At 45.3% G+C, this 22,428-nt stretch overlaps 1 protein-coding gene across 4 annotated transcripts; it reads right to left on the bottom strand.

Moving 5' to 3' along the window:
* Positions 1 to 1,652: 1,652 nt before the first annotated feature.
* Positions 1,653 to 21,913, bottom strand: CPSF4L (cleavage and polyadenylation specific factor 4 like). Of its 4 annotated transcripts, none has more exons than XM_083148753.1 (9): positions 21,796 to 21,913; positions 20,877 to 21,010; positions 19,754 to 19,804; positions 18,855 to 19,007; positions 16,672 to 16,767; positions 9,143 to 9,236; positions 5,538 to 5,580; positions 3,855 to 4,055; positions 1,653 to 1,967 (listed from the first exon to the last, which is right to left on the bottom strand). In XM_083148753.1, the coding sequence occupies exons 1-9, from the start codon at positions 21,813 to 21,815 to the stop codon at positions 1,899 to 1,901; spliced, it is 861 nt and encodes a 286-aa protein (XP_083004879.1). In that variant the 5' UTR covers positions 21,816 to 21,913; the 3' UTR covers positions 1,653 to 1,898. The 4 variants fall into 4 exon arrangements, with proteins under 4 accessions (XP_083004879.1, XP_083004882.1, XP_083004880.1 ...); XM_083148756.1 differs by lacking the exon at positions 21,796 to 21,913 and adding an exon at positions 21,514 to 21,575; XM_083148754.1 differs by lacking the exon at positions 21,796 to 21,913 and adding an exon at positions 21,386 to 21,501.
* Between the last annotated feature and the right edge of the window lie 515 nt (positions 21,914 to 22,428).

The raw sequence follows: 22,428 nt of genomic DNA, 5'->3' as shown, positions 1-22,428 counted from the left end.
TTCTTTCAAAATCACCAGATAACAGCCTGGATATGTCCGAAAATCAGAACAGAAGCCGGCTCCCAGGAGACACTCTCTAGCCAAGGGAAGGCAGATCAGTATACAACGATATACTGGTATCTATTTAAAGTGTTGGCATGCCTTCCCCGCTCCCATCAAGAACTGCTGATATTAATATATATATATATATATATTAAAATACCATGTATTTACCTATACTTTAATTTTTTTTATATGTAATTTCTTTTTATTGAGTTTGTATTAAATTGTATTTTAATTGTGTAAACTGCTCTATTTGATATACTGAGTAATTACCGGCTGAATACTCTGTCTATACAAACTGACGTGTCCAGTGTAATTAGTTAATTGAAAACCCTGCTGCTGGGATGTATTTAAATGACATCAGAGGTGGCTATCCAAACCCCCTGACAAAAGCATTCAGATAAAACGCGTTGGGTGTGACCTCTTCACCATTGTATGCTGATCTGCCTTACCTTGGCTAGAGAGAGTGTCTCCTGGGAGTCCGGCTTCTGAGCTAATTTTCGGACATATCCAGGCTGTTATCCGGTGATTCTGAAATAATATACTCACTGACGCTGCTATCTTATGTGTGCGTGTGAGCTAAATATTGCAGTAAAAATTGCTTTTATTGTTTATTTATTTTTATTGTACAGGGCGGCACTCTCTGACCTTCAATAGCTAGAGGACTCAGAAATCACGCCTCAAAGCCAGGTAGTGATACAACGTTTCGATATTTAATCGTCTTCAGGTACCACTGAGTACATATTTGCAATTGACACATCCTGTACATTTCTTGGCTCCTGTGCCAGTGCTCAACCACATACTCTTCGTCACTGGTTTGGGTCCCACATCTGTGGTGACCACTTTCTGTTTAATGTTCGAACTCCTTTTATAACAGAACATCGGAGTCTGTTCACTGTGCACGCCAATGACAGGATCAGTCCTTAGTATGTGTGGCTATGAATTGATTGCGGTAATCACTGATGAAACTAGTTGGGGTGTTTCTCCTGAGTGTCACAGACTCTTCCTTTGACGCTGCAGACGTCCATCTGTCCGGTCCCGGCTTCCAGGCTCTGGCTGTTTGCACGCTGTGCACCTGCCTGTGAGAAGTTCCACTCCTGCTGCCCGGGTTTTTATAATTCTAAGCATACCTGCTGTTTTAAACTTCCATGTATATGAGCATTTATAACAGTAAAAGTGTTTTTTACATTTACGCTTATTGTGCGCCTTTCTGGTTTTTATTTATATATATATATATATATATATATATATATATATATATTTAGATAGAGCAGAGTTTTTAATTAAAAATTGTTAAATAGTACAATCTGCTTTATTAATCGAGTGCTACACCTCTGCTATTTCTAAACATTTTGTACATAGAGGGCACCGGGGCAAGTTATTTCTGCTTATTTGGAGTGCCGGACCCATTGTAAATACACACACACACACACACACACACAAGGCACCAATATCCCAGCGGGGAGTGGAACAATCTTTAGACGATAATTAGGAATCAGTGACTTTTGCTCATGCCTACACTGGGATTGAGCAGAAGATATTTGGTTTTTGTTTTTTCTTTTCATCCATTACTAGAATTGACTTTTCAAATTGATATGCACATTACAGTATAAACAAAGTATTATTTTATTCAGTGCATAGTTTAACAATGTAGTGATTTATGAAACTCTCATATTATAAAATAATTAGTCTTTGAGGTTGTAAAGTTTTATGGCTAAAATCTCAACATGTTCCTGCAATTTCCTTTTAGAGCAGTGTGGCATTTGAATTGTGACCTTAGCCTTAATTCATTCCAAATCTTAGACAAGACTGGAGCCTTGGTGATGTCGGTCACCCGGTCCTCCTTAGCGTCCTCTTTACCTCCTCATCAGGACAGTGTAACGGCTCTTGCTGCACTTATTAGCATAGTGACCTCGGTCTCCGCACTGCAATGCCCAGAAGATAAATGAATATTACTTCCATCACACAGATTACTCTTTATGTTTGCTAGTGTTTACTAGATCTCTCAATGAGCACCGCACCATGTATGTATACAGGTAAATAATAGCATCCAATAAATATTTGGGGTATAGTGGGCACAAAGGGCCTTTCCCTGATCTTTTTATGGTGTAGAAAGTTGGGCAAGTAGGCAAGAAACAACGAAAGGAACTTTTATTATTTATAATTGCGGAGTCTAAGCTGAACTGCAAGAGATCATGCTCTAGAACTTTTTAGGGCCCTGTATTCATGTTATTAATTGGTAAGAAAAAAATTCTGATTATTTTACAGGGTACTTGTTTCCTAGAACGGCGCCCACGATTTTGATCTTAGGCATCGCAAGGAAAAAAATTGCGTCGGTCGCATCGCATGCGGCCAAAAAAAAAAATCGCATGCGATGCGACTGACGCGATTTTACATAGGGAACAATGTTAAATGGCCCAATTGACCCAATTTCACATAGGGAACAATGTTAAATGACCCACAGACCTCAAATACCCACCCTGAAGTGTGAAATGGCCCCCCCAATTGTTAACGCCACCCCACGATCAACGTCAACCCGAAGCGTGGCGAGCACAGCGAGCCTGCGAGGGGCAGCGGTACTCGTCCTCCGACCTTTTCATTCCCCCACTATCCACGTCGGCGTGGAGTTCAGAATAGAAAGTGTGGCGAGCGCAGCGAGCCCGAAGTGTGGCGCGCCCCGCGAGGGGACACGGATTACTTAACATGTGTTCCGCATCCGCTCGCCACGCTTTGGGCTCGTATTCCGTGTCACCTCGCTGCGCTCGCCACACTTTCTATTCTCAACTCCTCGCCGACGTGGATAGTGGGGGTGTGAAAAGGTCGGAGGACGCGTACCGCCGCCGTTCGCCACATTTCGGGTTGATGTTGATCGTGGGGTGGCGTTAACAATTGGGGGGCCATTTCACACTTCAGGGTGGCTATTTGGGGTCTGTGGGCCATTTAACATTGTTCCCTATGTAAAATCGGGTTAATTGGGCCAATTAACATTGTTCCCTATGTATAATCGGTAATCGCGTCGGTCGCATCGCATGCGATTTTTTTGGCCGCATGCGATGCGACCGCCGCGATTTACATTTTACCATGCATTTCTATGTAAAATCGCGGCCATCGCATCGGTCGCATCGCATGCCATTATACTGGCATGCGATGTAGATGCGATGCCCGCGATGGGCGCCGTTCTAGGAAACAAGTACCTTTTACAGATATATATTTGAACCTTAAGGTTCATATACATGTGTGCAGGGGTGCTTTAGGAGAGGACGAGGCTCGTGTACAGCCTCCTTCATTTGGGCCACTGCCACACTAGTGCACAGTACAGTAGAGTCTGAGGGCTTGGACTTGTGCATGCACAGAACTCCAAGAAAATGGTGCCACATCCATTTTTTCAGGGATTCTATCATTGTGGAGCTCGCCACCAATCTGCTTATCAAAAAAATCAAGGATGTCTATGATGATCCCTGTTGTATGTAATGCAGTTGGCGGCTGTGGAACTTCTAACACCTAACCTCCATACTTTCCTTAGAGGCATACTTCCCTACTTTGCTGGCCCTTCTCCTTGTACTCTATTGTGGGTTGCAAAGGGGACCTTCAGAAAAAGCAGGGGACTTGTCCAAATTTTTCAGGGGCTGGGAGGACCACCCGATTTTTGTGAGCCTTCCTCCTTTTCCGGAATTTTGGGCAAGTATGTCTTAAGGGGTTGGAAAGTGGGTATTGGTGGCAGTATGGGGGGGGGGGGGGGGGGGAGGTTCAAGTTTTGCAGAGGGTGCTGAGAAGTTTTACACCTGCCCTGTGTGCTTATTACATGTACTTACCTTAAAACAAGTGACTTGCTCCAGCGGACGAAGACCCCCACAGGAATTCTCGTGCATCTTTCTGAACCGTTCTTGCATCATGCTAATTACAGTCAAGTGTGAGAGATGTGGGAGCTCCATAAAGAGGGCCTGGTGCTTTCCCATCGGCTCTAGGTCACAGGGGAGGCAGGGTATTGTGACCCTGTGGGGAGCAGCAGCATGCTGTAAAAAGGAATACAGTCTGAAATTCAGAAGCTACAATACAAAGGCAAGCCAGGACAAAATTAATAATGTGGATGGAATAATGGTCCCCCTACTAGAAATGACAAAAACATAAGTCACAAAAAGGTCCATGACCATGTGGCCACAAGGAACTTTTAATACTTATATAAAAAGAGTATATTATTTCTCATCACCCGACACCTCAGACCCTTCTCACCTGTGGTAGTTATACCATACGTACATACATGGCCCCTACTATATTCACTCCCTGCCAGTCTGGTCCTCTGCACAGTAATAATGGATGAGTCCTTATTAACACTATACTCCCAGGTGTAGGGTAATAATGGGTACATACCCCACCCCCCATAGGAGCTATACAGTGCACAGAAGTTTCCCTATTGATGTTGCACTCAGGGGTTAAAGTGAGGGGGAACGGGGTGGGACGGAGTTCCACCACCTCTAATGGTGAGGTGGAACATTTTAACCTCCACTTTGGCCCTGTACAGTCATTCTCATAGAAAAGCATTCTAGTTTGCAGGGGGATGCCAAAAAACCTACCACTGGCCCAGTCTCTGCCTAATGGGGTGGAGGGGGGGTTATTAGGTGGCATAGAGAAATGAGTTCCCCCACCTCTGCATGGCCACTTTAAGCCCTGGATGCACTGATTCACCACCACTCAGTTCTTGCTGTCATATCTACATGGTCTGTGATTCTTCTTTGAAAATGGGAGGGGGTCCGAAGTTCATCATATGGCTATCAGTTTCAAGGCAGGGCAGGAATGGACCATATATTTTATGATGGGGCTAATGAAGTGCTCGGTTTAATGAAGTGCACCGCACTTGGGATCTGATTCAGGTTTAAACACAGGGGTGCAAAAACACAGCCCTGCCGAATATTAAAGGACCTCATATGCATATGGTCTGCAGGCCCTCTGTGCGACGACAGCCTGCGATGGATAGATATCTTAGGCTGCCCATAGGGTGACTGACAACCTGCGGGCGTTTGGGGGTGGAAATGCAGCGTATTCCAGGAGTGTCCCGGAAAACACTGGCGTTCCCCAGCCATTGAGAGGGAGGGCTGCTGAAGTCATCAGCAGCCTCCTCCCCATGGCCATCGCAGCGATGAGTACGTCTAGTCATACTCGGCAGTGCGACAAGAGAGGAAAACCATTCTATGGAAGTAGTTTCCCCCTCATGTGCACGGCTGCGATCACATTTGCAACCATGCACATGGGGGGAGGAATTGCAGCCCATCGATCAGGCCTGAATCAGCCCTTGGTCACATCATTTTGGATGCTTTTGTGTGCATGAGGGGACCTCCAGCTCTCACAGGTGTTGAATGACACAAATGAAACAGCCCTTAAAGCACCTGTTGATCAAAAAAGATGCTACAGAAAAGATAGAGTTCTACAGATGAACACCAAGCACCAGTGTGCCTCTAGGGAGATGGGGGTGGGGCTACAGAAATGAATACATCACCAACCTTCATGTGGTCTGGACTGCAAAGAACCAAATCTGTTTTGGGGCTGCAAGACATGAAATAGCTTGTGACAATCACATTTATTTGTTCATTATCTCCAGGGCCGTTTCTAGACAATTTAGCTCCCAGGGCAAAGGAATGAAAATGCGCCCCCCCCCCCCCCCCAAAAAAAGTGAACATGTCATAGAAAAAATTGCGCGCGCGCCGAAATAGGGGGCGTGGTTTATTTTTAAAGGGGGTGTGGCTTAATATAAGGGCGTGGTCTAGCAGGAAAACAATTACCTTACATCTCACCTTTGCAACCTGCAGGTCCAGATATTGGTTACCGCAGGAATTGTCATTGTACTGTGATGTCACTGTGTGAAGGCCACACAGTGACATAAAAATATAAAGGCCCACACAGTGACCTAGTACGCCTCACAGATCAAGGCCAAACAAAGACAGGCTACTTGAATCATTATACACTATTTATCCGTGATTACAATTACACATGACGCCGCACACCGTGATGACAATTACACATGACGCCGCACCCCGTGATGACAATTACACATTGTCGCACCCCGTGATGACAATTACACATTGTCGCACCCCGTGATGACAATTACACATTGTCGCACCCCGTGATGACAATTACACATTGTCGCACCCCGTGATGACAATTACACCTTGTCGCACCCCGTGATGACAATTACACATTGTCGCACCCCGTGATGACAATTACACATTGTCGCACCCCGTGATGACAATTACACATTACGCCGCACACTGTGATGACAATTACACATTACGCCGCACACTGTGATGACAATTACACATTACGCCGCACACCGTGATGACAATTACACATTACGCCGCACACCGTGATGACAATTACACATTACGCCGCACACCGTGATGACAATTACACATTATGATGCCCGTTACACCCCACACTGTGATGGCAATTACACAATACTCTCCACACCGTAATGTCTATTACACATTATGCCCCACACGCCGCTGCCGCACAACTCATGCCGTTTACTAATATGCCCCCACAGTGCCACACATATGCCCCCACAGTGCCACACATATGCCCATACAGTGCCAGATACGCCCCCACAGTGCCACATATATATGCCCCCAGTGCCAAATATGCCCCTAGTGCCACAGATATGTCCCCAATGCCACACATATGCCCCTGCAGTAACACACATATGCCCCCCACAGTGTCACACATATATGCCCCCACAGTGCCACACATGCCCATACAGTGCCAGATATGCCGCCACAGTGCCACACATATGCCCATACAGTGCCACATATATATGCCCCCACAGTGCCAGATGTGCCAGATATGCCCCCACAGTGCCACACATATGCCCATACAGTGCCACATATATATGCCCCCACAGTGCCAAATATGCCCATAGTGCCACTGATGTGTCCCCAGTGCCACACATATGCCCCCACAGTGCCACATATATGCCCCCACAGTGCCACATATATATGCCCCCACAGTGCCAAATATTTCCATTGTGCCACGGATGTGTCCCCAGTGCCACACATATGCCCCCACAGTGACACATATATGCCCCCACAGTGCCAGCAGCACAACTTACTGTTTCTCTGTGTCTCCCCCTCCAGTCCCCCGCTGGTGCTGTTGGTGCTGCTGCTTTCACTGTGTCCCTGAGCCGTCAGCCATTCATATCTCGCGGGCTGGCTCCTGATTGGCTGCCAGCCCGCGAGCTCCTATGATTGGCTGACAGCCTAATGACACAGTGAGCGAGGGGAAGGAGAGCGTCGCGCGATGCGCTCCCCTCCCCTCGGAAATCACTCACGCTGGCTGTGCCTGCTCTGTTCGTTGCGGAGCAGCGGACAGGGAGAGGGGGAGGGAGGGGGGCGGAGGCGGCGACGGCGGAGGCGGCGACGGGCGGGCGTCAATGGGGTGAGCTCAGCTGCCGGCGCCCCGGCTGTTTAAAAGTGGTGGGCAGCGACGGCGGAGGCGGCGACGGGCGGGCGTCAATGGGGTGAGCTCAGCTGCCGGCGCCCCGGCTGTTTAAAAGAGGTGGACAAGCCGTGCGGCGCCCCGGGCTGCTGCACGGCTTGTCCGCCTGTAGAAACGGCCCTGATTATCTCCAGGAAACCTATGAAGCTAAACAGCAGCATCCCTACACTGCAAACTTGACAATTTTACTTTTTTTTTCTCTCCTGGGAAAGGAGATTCAGGTAACCACTGAAGTGAGGGGTGGGGGCTTAGGGATCTACACATCATGGAGGCCCTACCCCTATAGCAACAAAATGTGACAAAACAAGGATCTGGGAAGGGGTGGAGCTAAATTGAGCTGAGACGTGTCATATTGGCACCGTCCCTTCTATACAGATCCAAGGTTTCCAGTATTATCACCCCATTCTTCCTACTTCACCAGGAACTGGAAGGTACGGGATGCGGTCAATTTACCTACAATCAAAATACCAACAACCATTGACCGACGGGTCAAAATACCGACAAGGTCAAAATACCGACTTGTACATACTTTACCATCCCAGTGGACATGGAGGGGGAATGTAATAGTGTGCTGAGCGCAGCGAGGCACGGGGTTCATATCGACCTATGTCAACATACAGACCCAAAAAAATATGAAAAACAGGTATATTTTTTGACCTGTCTATATATTAAAGGTAGGTATTGTGACTATGTCGGTATTTTGACCGTAGGTCAATTGCTGTCGGGATTTTGATTGTAGGTAAATCATACTGAATCCGAAGGTGTGTAGGAGATCCAACAACTCTTCTAGAAAAATTGGAATAGAAGGGATATGGTCATTGGGTCTACAGCAAGTTGGTCGACAATCATTAGGTCGACATGGGTCTAGGACAACAGGCCATTAGGTCTACATGGGTTTTTTCACAGTTTTTTGAGCAGGTGGTATTTCATTCCCTACCATCCACTAGGGCGTTGTGGGAGAATAAAATAGTGTGTCCGAAGCATTGCGAGCGATGCGGTGCACTGGAAACTGTGTCCATGTCGACATTCGGGGCAAAAAAACAGTGAAAACTCCATGTTGACCTTTTGACTGTAGACCTAATGCTTGTGTCAACCTATTGACCTTAAACCATGTCGACCTATAACCATGTTGACTTTTCCCCATGTCGACCAAACGATCCCAAACCAAATAGAATAGAAGAATAATGCCATACTTAAAAACAGATGGAGTTTTGCACTTATACAGACTCTTCTGTCATACTCTCATATAGGGCCAGATGTACTAAGCTTGAAAAGTGATAACATGGAGAGTGATAAACCACCAGCCAATCACCTCCTACCTGCCATGTCACAGTCTGTGTTTGAAAAATGACAGGTAGGATCTGATTGGTTGGTGGTTTATCACTCTCCCCTTTGTCACTTTTTAGGGCTTAGTACATCTCGCCCATATTCTATGAACATTCTGAATCTAGGGCGCACCACCACCACGACAACATTATTTAAACTGTTGGTTTTAACATAATTGTACATTTCTACTTTGAAGTGCCCCAGAGTCTTGTCTTTTTAGTGGCTAGGCATTCCCTATGCAGGAAACCAAATCTTGTGCTGATATAAAGTCTATGTAACGTTAGCAACTTACTGTACATATTTACAGTTAGGACCTTCCGGACAGAAGCCAACTAGGTAGTTGATGCACATCACTCGGCGTGTGTGCCTGTGCTTACATGCTGGACCTGGGGAAGAAGAGACAACAAAAAAAAAAAAATCAAAATGCGGAAAATAATATATATTTTTTTTAAACAATAATAACACACAAAAGAAAAAGTGCACCGCTCGTATGTGGAGTCAACCATTTTGTGGGTTGATGCTAATGCAGCCTATCAACTTTCCATGGGCCCCAAATAAATTATGTATCTAACTCCCCTGTATGCTGTGGCAGCAAACGCAAATCATCCAGAGCGGGGTGCATTCAGGATACCAGCATTCGGCATATTGGCAGTTGGAATCCCAACACTGGTCAGGAGACCAGTGCAGGAACTTCGACACTGCTCACAATGCTAACACAGGAATCCTGAATGTATGCCTGGGCTGATTAGGGTTAGGTCACAGGAGTCTGGTTAGGTCTGGGCAGTATAGAGGAGGTAAGGGTTAGGCACTAAGGGGGTATGATTGGTTAGGGATTGCGTGGGTTGTTTAGGGTTAGGCAGCAGGTACAGGGTTAGGGGGTAGCTGAAGATGGTTACAATACTTACCTAGCAGGTGTGGGGATTCTGCGTATTGGGATGCTGATGTAGGTCTTCTGGCTGCCAGCATCCCAAGAGCCGATATCCTGTACCCATCCCAACAGAACAATGCTGCTCTCTCCCACGATCCCTAACATAATAACAGCCACGCTTTGGAACTATTTAATAGCTGTAAAAGTATACAGTGTTACTGCATATGCATAAACTTAGGGGCCAGATTCAGATATGAACACAGATCATACAGCAGCTGCGTTTTTGCATGTATTAGATGTACAAAAATGTGCAAAAGCGGCATGAGGCATTGTGTAGATATACGCCTCCTGCATGCATCGGATCATCTGCATGAACATTGGCCATCCGAGTACTATGTGGTCATTATGTCGGCAGTCTTAGGTCTACAGTCAAAAGGTGGACACAAGCAAAAGGTCGACATGGAAAAAGTTGACATGTTTTTCATGATTTTTTTTTTAAACCGACTTGTTACCATCCCAGCGGGCATAGAGAATATAAAAGTGTGCACTTATACAGTGTCCATGTCAACCTGTACCGACATAGACACCCAAAACATGAAAAACCCTCATCTTTTTCCATGTAGACCTTTTGTCTTGTCAACCTTTTGGCCATGTCGACCTTTTTCATGTGTCTACCTAGAGAATGTCGACCTAATGACCCATACCCTATCTGGTAACTACCAGGTTACACAGAATGGCTTGGCAGTTCACGCTGCTGGGCCCAGGTTACTGCATCCAAGAACACAGACAATGCCCCTGCCGCTACCAATAAATAAAGGGGGACTTGCCCCCGTTGTTGGGAATGCTGCCCAGCTACACCTACCCCCAAGATACATTCTGATTATGCACAGAATGAGTCCTGTGTATGTGCAGGGGCCACACCAATGGTGATGTGCATAAATCTTCAGGCTTACTCTGTCACGCCTGAGGCTAGAATTTGTTCTGCAGCTGGAGTGTAGTGGAAGCTGGGGTGGCTGATAAACTGTGGACACATGTGGATTAACCTCAGGGAGTGAGGTGGTGTATAGGGCCCTAAGGCGTGGCTGAGAAGACAGAGTCCAGAAGAGGTACTGTAAGTAAAATATAATGTACTTAATGAAGATAAGTACAGAGTTATTAATCAGCATATACAGAAATAATACTGGAACTGGCAGAGTTCTTGAAATCGTCTTGGACTGAAATATACAGATACTTGAATTGGTAGGAACCGATGGTAGCTGGTTAGCAGCTAACTGGATAACGGTTTCCGATGTGGTTCACCAATGGTGACGGATATCTATGAATACCCTCTGAGTGGTGACTGATAAGAAGAGATGGTACTGTAGTGGTGAGCAGGTGGTTAGATGTAGTAGTAGTGAATGCAGGAAGGCAATGGAGTTCGATGGTATCATAACAAATGGAGATAAGTAATCGGATGGAATCAAAGTATATCAGTGGTGGCCACTGGAGGGAGTCAGGCTGTGCAGCTAGATGGAGATTTGCACGATGCTGTGGAAAGCAGGATACACTGGGGGTTATTCTGGTTCAAAGGCAAATTCACTCTCTAATGGACAAAACCATATGCACTGCAGGTAGGGCTGATGTAACATTTGCAGAGAGAGTTAGATTTGGGCAGGGTTTTCTACTTCAAACTGATATCTATATTGCAGTGTAAAAATAAAGCATCCAGCATTTACCCTGCACTAAAACCAAACAACCATATCTAACTCTCTCTGCACATGTTACATCAGCCCCACCTGCAGTGCATATGGTTTTGTCCATTGGAGAGTGAATTTGCCTTTGTGAGTGAACCAGAATAAACCCCACTCAGGAGCAGAGCTGAAGGTGCAGCTACTCTAGAGATATCAATGCACTCACCGATTGGGGCTGCACTCCCAGCATCCTTATAGCAACTGCTCACCGCTGATAGGCTGTGTCCCAGACAATGTCCCACTGATGTCAGAGTCAGGTAACAGGATTGGCTGTGGAAAGTTATGTTTCCTGATCCAAGATGGCCGCCCCCATGTCAGGAGAATGGAGGGAATCCCAGCATGCTGAAGGTGGTATGCGGTCCCTGGATCGACATTGTCTAGGTCAACAGTCACTAAGTCGACCACTGATGGTTGAAAGTGACTAGGTCAGCACCTAAGAATGGTTGACATTGACGGAATGTCGACACAAGCTTAAGATTGACATGGTCAATATGAATAAGATCAACATCTTTTTTTTACAGATAAAAAAAAAAAGAAAGAAAAGGTGGTTTTTCATACTTTACTATCCAAGTGGGCATAGCATGAGAATATATTATTGTGCCAAGCACAATGAGGCACCGTACCCCAAGCATGGTGAGCGCAGCGAGGGTTGCGGTACACTTATATGGTGTCCATGTCGATAGACATAAAAACCGTGAAAACCTCATGTCAACCATGTCCATGACAACTAAATTTTGTCGGCCTAGTCACTATTCACCATTAGTGGTCGGCCTAGACATTCTCTCCCATCTATACCGTAACTGCTGGAGGCATGGCTGTTGCCTGCAAACATGGCGGTGAGGATGAGCATGGCAGAGTGAGTAGCCAGTGCCCGCTGTGGAGGAAACTATGACCAGGTGTTTGGATGAGCGCTGCTGGAAAGTCCCAAGCCGCGCCGAGCAGATGCTAACTCGCAAACTGTACCACAGAGCAAGCTTAGAGACACAATTGCATGGTAAATTTTTGAATAGTGACAAACTTACATCTTTGAATCAGGCCCTTCATTCACCTATGTGCACAGTAAGAAATGGAGGAGGAGGGATGCAAACAGATCCCTCTGCATACTGAATCTTCTTGCTTGAGAAAGAGTGTGGCCCTCCGATGAGGTGACCATTCCTGCAGTCAAGAACTAAAAACTTTATTTTCTCAGAGCTTGATGAAGTAAAGGAGGGCACTTCAGGACATCAATAGTTAGAGGGACCGTTACATAAAACATGAGGAAAATACTATTTGCACATGTATAATGGACCTTTTCACCTTGACGATTAAGGGCCTAAGAACCATACTTCTGTGGTGCAAGACAGAGCACCGAGCTGATGTCAATATCATTTAAAAATGTTATCTTTCCAAACACTAGCCATATGTGCAAGAAAAATAAATGTATTTAAAACCAAAACTTGTGGTGTATTGCCTTTCATCACCAGAGGTGGATTGGGAACTAAAAGTGGCCTTGGAAAAATTTCCAGAAGTGGCCTAACGTGGGTGGCACCAAATCAAATGTAGGCAGAATCAACCCCAAAAAGGGCAGGATTAATACATCACTGTCTACACCTGTGTGGAAGCCATTGGTTTCAATATGCTTGGCAGTCCCCCAGACCACAAACCTCCACATTTCAAATAATACCCCACTTCCCTTTACTGGGACTGACCACAAAACCTCCATCAAGCAGACAACCAACCCAAATATCAAAAGTATCCTCACCCCTCCCCCTGTGGAGCCCAGAAACACACCAGAAATTGTTACACAAACTAAACTAAAACTAGAGCAGGGTTGCCGACCCTCCCGGAATTTGCGGGAGTGCCGCAATCCGTGGGTCTCAGAAGAGGGGGCGGAGCTAAAATGGCACAATCGTGACATTTTAACCCCGCCCCCTCCATGGAGATCAGCTATTTAGGCTATTTGTTGTAATGGGGCGGGGCTTAATGATGTCACCGTTAAGCCCCCGCCCCCAAACTCGTAATGAAAGATTCCTCTCCGGGAGGATTTTTTGCAAGTCGGCAACCCTGAACTAGAGAGAAAAGTAATTTTGCGAGAATAGCTAGCACATGACAAAAGAGGAAGGGGCTTGTTGATGAGATAACGAGCTAGTATAATTTTGAATACATGCTAACAGCCAGTGATTTTATCTGCACATTATTCTCACCATTTGTATCTGAACACAAATATTCCTGCAACAGTTTGTCATCCCAACTGGTAGCGCACTGAATGGGAAAGGGATATTTTAGCAGGGGACTATGTAAAAACCGGACTGGACTAGACTCCGGACAGGACATCAACATCTGCAGTCCGGAGCTTATAGGGTCCGGTCCAGGGGGTGTCCTGTTCGGGGGGGGGGGGGGGGGGGTGTCTTGTTGGGGGGGTCCCTGTGATAGCTATCATCAGGGACATGGGGAAGGGGAGATTACAGCCTCCCCCTGTGGTCCGGACCATCCGGTGTTTGCTACATGCCCGGACCATACAGGGAGACTTTATTCTACCCCTCCTCCTCTACCTGGTGACAGGTGTCACAGGCAGAACCCCCAGACAGGACACCCCCGGACAGGACACCCCCCGGACCGGACGCTACAAGCTCCAAAATGCAGAGTTTGATGTCTGGTCCGGCGGTTTTGTCCTGGTCCGGTTTTTACCCATACCCTTTTAGCAGTGCTTGTTGGGCATAAAACACACAGGCTGGCATGGTGATATCAGCCAGTATATTTGTATGATATACTTATCGCAGCAGGGCAATTTTCTACACTTCTCACAAGTGCGCCTGTCTACCACCTCTTACTAGCGTACTCGCCCTTCCTTTGTTAAGTCACAGTAACCAATTTACTTGCATTTACTGTCAGTTACAATGGCGTCAGATGGGTATTTTTTACATTAGTGCCTTTCCACCTGAAAAAAAGCTCTGACATAAATAGAGCTCAATTGCTCCCGTGCTGACACACTAAATACGTTTCTTTACTGCAATGTGTCAGCTCTATTAATGCTGGAGCTATTTCAGCTGGACACACTGCTGCCTGCTGCTCCACACAATAGCAGATTTAGCAAGAACTGAGGTAAACAGAATCACTGATGGTTCATACATAGTAGTTCTGGCGTCTATAAATCCAGGGGTGGTCCTGGTAATTAGGGTGAAGACAGATGTCTGTTACATTTCCAGATTTACCATAACAAATCTCTCAAAGCACTGCAGCATCAACTAACATCGCAGGTGGGAAAGAGAGATGGTGCTGCAAAGCCACCTATGGGAAGGAGCATATACCTGGGCAGTAAGGATTAAGCCCCACCCACTGAACAATGTATCCGTGCAGCTTCTTTCAATATCCTCCCAAAATGTGACAAAGAATGTAAACATATAAATAGGGTGTTTATGGGAGGAAAAAAAGGTTCTCATTTCTCTATGATGCCTCACTGTTGATGACAGGTGGCTAAGGTGTAGTCGCTGCTTACAGAACACCCTTTCCCCCATATCTTTAGCACTGAAACAATCACAATATAAGTAACTGGGGACCTATTTATCAAGCAGAGTTTTCATGAAGTGATGTAAAAACAAATTTTAGCATAATGTTTTAGATCACTGCAATGTAAGAACAGCCTAATGCAGGAGAATTCTCTGAAATAGGCTAACAACTGCTGCAGGCTGCAATGCCGATTATCATCACTGAGGACTGAAGTCTGACCCTCATGGACCAAGATTGGTCCTGTGGGTTTATGCTATCCTCAGATGGCATAAAAATGATTTATGCCTAAGGAGTCTATTTGAAGAGAGCTCTCTCCCACAGTCTCCGGAACCTGACACCGTGGACATAAGAGATTGCGGTACTTGTGTAGTTTCACCGCGCCGTGCTACTTCCAGGTTGTACGCTCGCCACAAACTATCTAAAATAAAGTAACTTAACTCCATGCCAACATGGATAGTTCATACCCCCACTATCCATGTTGGCATGGAGTTGGGGCCTCAGACGCACGGCGCTATGCTGGCGCCGTGAAACTACACAAGTACCGAGATTGCTGCCATAGGTATAAATCAATTTACGCCATCTGACAATGCCATAAAGTTTATGAGCTATGGTTTATGGCATAAACCAACAAGACCAGACTCTAAAAGGTTTAATTACTGCACAATGAGATTAAAATTAGACTCAACACTGCTGCTAATATTGACATCATGAATAAAAACCCTCAGTGGCCTATGTATTAATAATCATGGCACGGCCTCAATTATTAACATTATATTGATGGTTTCAATCATTTCAAATGAAATATCCCTGCTATGTACTAAAGGGAACTTGCTGCGGAAAGCTTTAGTGTTAGTCATGGTCCCTTTTGAGTTATACCTTGGCCATACCTCCCAAATATCCCGCATACCACAGGAACGTCACGGTTTTTGGGGACGTTTCCACGCCACTCCCGGGGGCTGGCAGTGTCCCACGCCGGGGGGGGGGGGGCTATGGGGGGCAGTTGGGAATCCAGTGAATAGACGCAGTGCGCATGCGAACAACATCTATTCCCGCAGCAGAGAGACTAGGGGCTGGCCAGCAGCTTACAGAGCCACTGGTCAGGCCAACTGAGCGGCACAAAAGGGGGTGTGGCTTCATGCAAATGATGCAATTTTTAGGCCATGTCCCCTTGCGGGTAAGCCATAACCCCTATTTTCGGGTACGCGCCGCACAGCTGTCCCTCCACCCTGTCCAATCATTACCGGGAGACTGTGCACATGTGCAGAGTTACAGTGCCAGCCGCGGGGCATGCTGGGAGGAATCCGTGAAGCTCAAAGGCTTCTATAGGGTATCTTTTTTTGGTGATACCCCTCTGCAATGGTACACTGGTGTGCGGGCTTCAGTGCATACTGCATTTTTGCATCATTGCATCCTGTCCTAAATGTTTAATTTGGAGTGATTTTTATTCATGTGCACTCTAATTATCAATTCTATAATATTGTATACACACACAGTATATATGCATATATACAGCATATTTGTATACAATTTAGTTGACATGTCTGAGTACAATCTAAAATAGTTGCTATGGATGTTACTCTCTCACATATTCTGCCAGTGTGCAACACTTAACAGTTTCCTGACAAAGTTATTTAATGTACAGTTCTATTCTTGCTGTGGTATTGGCATTGTCATTTGCAGATATTATGGAAATTTTGGATATAAAATCATGAGATATTATATTAAGAGCCAGATTACCATGTTTGCAGAAACCTCTGTCATACCACGGGCAATCCTTAATCTTAGATGCTGGGTCAATGTGTAAGTAAGGACAATCCTTGTTGCTGCATTCTCCTAATAGGTACAAAATAATAATAATAATAATAATAATAATAATAATAATAATAATAATAACAACAACAACCAATGAAATAACCACTTCTATAGACCTGTGTTCTATGCTGCATATTTACCACTAGAGGGAGCCAGAGGACCACAAACATTGCAGACTACTCACCAATGTTCTGAATCCCTAGTCTATGGCTCACATAGATGATGTGACTGCATGTACATTATTACTACCAACAAGCATAGAAGTCAACTTTTTAAGAGGTAGAAGGGTGCACAAGTACTCCCCATAGGAAAGAAAACCGTCATGGATACTAGCGGCACAAATATATCAAGGGTGCTCAATTATTCATAGGGCTGACTCCAATGCCAACAGGTTGAGTGATTCAATATAAATCATTTTGCAATTTGATGATTTTTGGAGACAATTTTTGGTACTTGTTTCCTAGCACGGCGCAATGCCATCGCATACCACTAATTAAGGTATGCGATGGGACTCCGATTTTCAGGTCCTAAGAGCCGCACTGTACAATTTTAGGTACTTATGTAATATCTGGACTTCCGTTTTTCTTATGAGACCGCGTCCCCTCGCGGGGCTCACCACGCTTCGGGCACGGTGGCTCGCTGCGCTCGCCACACTATATAAAATCAACTCCATGCGTAGTTGGATAGTAGGGGTATGAAAAAATGGGGTGCATTTAACATGGGAGTCCAGATAATACCCAATTTTAATATCACGTCGCATCGCATGCCATTACAATGGCATGCGATGCGATGCAATTTTTAATTGTACAGGCACCCTGATGGGTGATTAGTATGTTAAATGCACCCCCATTGTTAACGCCACCCCCACTATCAACGCCAAACTGAAGCGTGGCGAGTGCAGCGAGCCCGCGAGGGGCGGCGGTAAGCGCCCTCCGACCTTTTCATACCCCCACTATCCACGTCGGCGTGGAGTTGATTTTATATAGTGTATAGAGCGCAGCGAGCCACCAAGCCAAAAGCGTGGCAAGCGGATGCAGAATACATGTGAAGCAATCTGCGTCCGCTCGCCACGCTTCGGGCTCGGTGGCTCGCAACACTATATAAAATCAACTCCACGCCGACGTGGATAGTGGGGGTATGAAAAGGTCAGAGGACGCGTACCGTCGCCGCTCGCCACGCTTCGGGTTGGCGTTCATAGTGGGGGTGGGGTTAACAATGGGGATGCATTTAACATAGTAATCACCCATCAGGGTGCCTGTACAATTAAAAATAGTTTTGATCACATCGCATCACATGCGATCGGGTCGCATGCGATGCGATCAAAACAATGGCATTAAATGAAAATCGTGGGTGCCGTGCTAGGAAACAAGTACCCAATTTTTCAATTAAAAGAAGTGTGTTAGTACAGTTTATGCTTTGCCACAATAATCCAATCTTTAGGGGCAATTGAGACATTAACCCCCCATGGGCCAATCCCTCCCATCAACCAGGCTTTATGGGATGACATAAATAAGTTACACCAGGGTTACCTACCCCCCACCCCTCGGCAGGGGGGGGGGGGGGCGCTGCGCCATGGGTCAAATTACAAAAATCATGCTTTTTTATCCCCATCTTAAAAACAGCATTGCACATCGGAGGCGTGGCTAAAATGGCCCTATAGCTCTGGCCACACCCTCAAACAGGTAGCCATTCATGTGACTCCGCCCCCATCCATTTTCACTCCCGGTGGTCCCACCCCCCTGAGCTGACTGCCCTCTCCCAGAAAGGGCAGCCAGAAAGTAGGTAAGCATGAGTTACCTCCTGTTTGCCCTCACTATGGCCAGCCCTCTGTTAGCTGCTGGCACGTACCATGTCCCTCTATCTGCTGTGATTAGACTGTGCACATGTAAAGTATTTATTCACCGCTGCTGTTAATCAGAGCAGTGAGTGACAGGGGAACTCCCATCTGCACCCCTCCCCCCACCACAGGACACTGCCAAAAAGAAAAACAAATGGGACCGTCTGGCTAAAGTCAGGACAGTTGGGATGTATATGCATCTTCTTGGGCTATTCTGTGTCTTACTGCTGAGTGTGGAAACAGTTGACCTTCCCTAGAGGACTCTGCTCACCAAATTTGGAGTAGAAGTAGCACTCGGGCATGCGGTCCATGTCGTACTCATGCAGAAATTCGCAGTGATCCCCCTTCTTACACAGACCCCTCAGCCAATGTTTGCAGACCACAGTCTTCTCCCCAGACAGGTGCCGGAATGGGCACATAGGACCTGCATTTATAGTACATACAGACACACCATCAGTGTAACACAATCACAGGCTACAGGAATGGAAAGGAGTAACACAATAACAGAAGACGTGTAGGGAATATAAGCCAGTATATTTGGGGGTATAGGGTCCACCACAGAAGGTTGACATGGCTAAAGTTGACCTTATATTTGTTGCATAGCATATTTAGAATGTCAGAAAAAATGATGTTGCCCATCAGAATAGTGTGCAGAGCTTTCACTGGGTCCATGTCAACATTTGGGACAAAAAAAAAACGTGAACAATTTTTCACTGTCAACTTTGCATTCTTGACCTAATAATAATAATAATAATAATAATTGTATTATATTGCATTCTCCAATAGGACTGAAGGCACTTATGCTTGTGTCGACCTTACAACCTTAGCTGTGTCAACCTAATGACCCATACCACCAGTACAAGTATTCTATGCAATACCCCTTTTCCACCAATTTATAACCTGGAACATTGTCAGAGCAACCAGTGCCCAGTGGGACAGAATCTATAAAACAAACCTGCGGAGCGTTACCTACGAGGGTCGACCCCACGAAGGACCTGGGTAGCATTGTGGTGTAAAAGTTCCAATTAGACATTTTAAATAGTAGTACCCCCCATGCAGTTATAAATATGCCGTATGTGCATGGAACGATGCTTTACCAGAACATAAACTTTTATGAATAGTGTGGAAATGTTGGCCATGTATGCACCATTGTACATAGCAGCAGCTTACCTTTCCTGCATAGTCCTCGAATGAAGAAATCACATACAGCTGCTCCTGACTCTGCATGAGGGCACAGAACACAGAAGAGAACGTGATTGTACACAGAAATACGCTGTCTACTGTACATACATAATGATCGGTATCCGGACTATTTGTCTACAGCAAAAAGATAGACAACCATTAGGTCGACACCATTAGTTCGACAAGCAAAAAGGTCGACACGCCAAAAGGTCGACACATGGTTTTCCACTGTTTTTTGAGCCGACATGTGCCGACAGGCAGTATTTCATGCCCTACCATCTACTAGGGTGAGGTGTGAGAATAAAATAGTGTGCCGAGCGCAGCGAGGCACCGTGCCCGAAGTATCGCGACCGATGCGAGGGGCTGCGGTTCACTTCAAACTGTCCATGTTGAATGTGTCGACATTTGGGTAAAAAAAACTGTGAAAAACCCCATGTCGACCTTTAGGCTGTCGACCTAAACACTCTCGACCTAATGGCAGTGTCGACCTTTTGGCATTGAAAAACCCCATGTCGACCTTTTGACTGTCGACCTAGACACTCTCGACCTTTTGGCATGTCGACCTAATGGTTGTCTATCTTTTTGCTGTAGACAAATGGTCCCGCTTCCTTATGATCCACTTATACCCCTTTTCCATCTGCAAGCCTGGTCGCACCCGGTATTTTGTACCCGTCTAAAACCTGGGCGGTACCTGGCTTGCAAACCCATTCACACTAGAGTCCCCACCCAGCATAATGCCGGGCGGGTGACATCTTAGGGAGGTGGGGTCATGCTTTTGCACTGTAGTGAACGGGACCCGGGTCGCATCAGACTACTGACTCTGTGTGGGCAAAATCTGATGCACTTCTTTTTTCTTTTTTTATTCAAAGTTAATTACATGATATTTGTATATTTTTCTTTGTCCATTTGACAAATTAACCCCTAATATGTTTTGGATTTAAGAGACTATCAATAATGCAAACGATAGGGCTAACTGTAATGTCCATTCATTGCAATACATCTTTTATGAACATCCGGCTATTAAGTGGTTATACTGGTCTCTATGGTTTAACCCATTTGTTACCATTATACATATGAAATGTCACCACTGAATGCAATACATCATACTTACTGTCCATGCCTTGGAAAGGCAGGATCTGGGACCCCCTCTGACCTTCAACATCCTTTTCAAGGTCAAAGCTGAACTTTTCCAGGCCGGCGATTAGTTCTTGCATTGCTGCTAATATCAGACCTGAAGGATGCCCCCTACAGTGAACAAAAAATAAAACAAATATTCTCTTTCTAAAAATGATAATGCAAAGTTGAGAATAATAACCAAATTATAATTAAATGCAAAAGATCATACAGTTGCATCAATGTTTAGAAATATACGATAAATCACTTTATTTCCTTCTATGTTCAAATGCATTATTACCTCATTTAACCATACTGTATATAATAAACACATCAACTGTGTAAATAAATAGCTCGGATTTTAAAATAAGCTACTAACTATAACTCAGTACATAATAAAGGTTGTTAATAAGGCTTCCTTACAATTTACTTCACAGACTGAGCCAGGATATTTAATTAGCAGAATATAATTATATACTCAGTGGTCACGAGTTAAACACAACATACATACAGTACTTGTCATCAGTTATAAACAGCAGCTTCCCGGACACTCAGAGAATTTCAAGCCACTTTCCTCAGAACTAATAGCTGGTTCTGTTAAAGCAGGTGAGTTAGGCATTGGCTAGCTAACACACCTGTGTTGAAGTATAGGCGCTCTGTGTGAACTTGTTCAAAGCTACAAGGACTGTTACATTGAGGAGTTAATTAATTGTGGGTGACCATTTTATTTTGTTTTAATGCACTTTCCTCTTTTATCTATAACATTTAAATATATGGAGCAAACAGCCATCCAATTATAGGTACAGCCCAATGCCCTAAAACTAACCACATTTTGCAGTGTCCTTCATTACCCAGGTGAAAAGAGTAAGGTAACTCCCAGGTGGGCCTAATTTTTATTGTGGTTGCCTGGTGCTCACCTTTTACCACATAGTATCATGTCTCCTTCCAGAGAATTCCCATTCAGGTAAGATGTACTAGTTTGGGTTCCTTACAGAGAGCAATGCTTAGTATTTGTACCTAGTGTATAGGGGGCAATACTATTTCAGACAAGCAGAGCTCATAGGAAATCATGCATGTTGTAGCTGCACCAGCTTGGTGCAAATAGATGTGTACCTCTGCACTGTCTGCCTGTAGGAACAAATCATTTGTCAGTTATCAGAGGTCCATAAAAGCAATTTGTATTCATACTACTACAATGCTGAGAACAGTAAGTATTACCTCATTAGTTTTGTGAAATCTTTCTTCTTGTTTTCTACCCTTTTACTTTTTGTTCAGAGCATTGAAAACATTTACCCTTGTGAGTGCAGAGGGTCCCATGTTCAGATAGTAAAAGTCCATTTTGTGTAGGGAGTTTAGTAATATATATATATATATATATATACATACACAGGGCTATTTTTCAGCAGGCTCCAGCAGGAACTGAGGCCCTTATTCTAGTTCACTCTTTCTTAAGGTGAGTACACACGGGTGCAATTTCATGTAAAATCGCTGGGAATATGGTCGCTGAGCGATAAATCGCCAGCTGCGCGCTCCCGTGTGCACTGCCTAAT

This window comes from Crinia signifera, chromosome 6 (assembly GCF_055691185.1).
Source record: "Crinia signifera chromosome 6, ASM5569118v1, whole genome shotgun sequence".
NCBI lineage: Eukaryota > Metazoa > Chordata > Amphibia > Anura > Myobatrachidae > Crinia > Crinia signifera.
The sequence above is the reverse complement of the archived record's forward strand: the minus strand, read 5'-3'. Positions and strand labels throughout refer to the sequence as shown.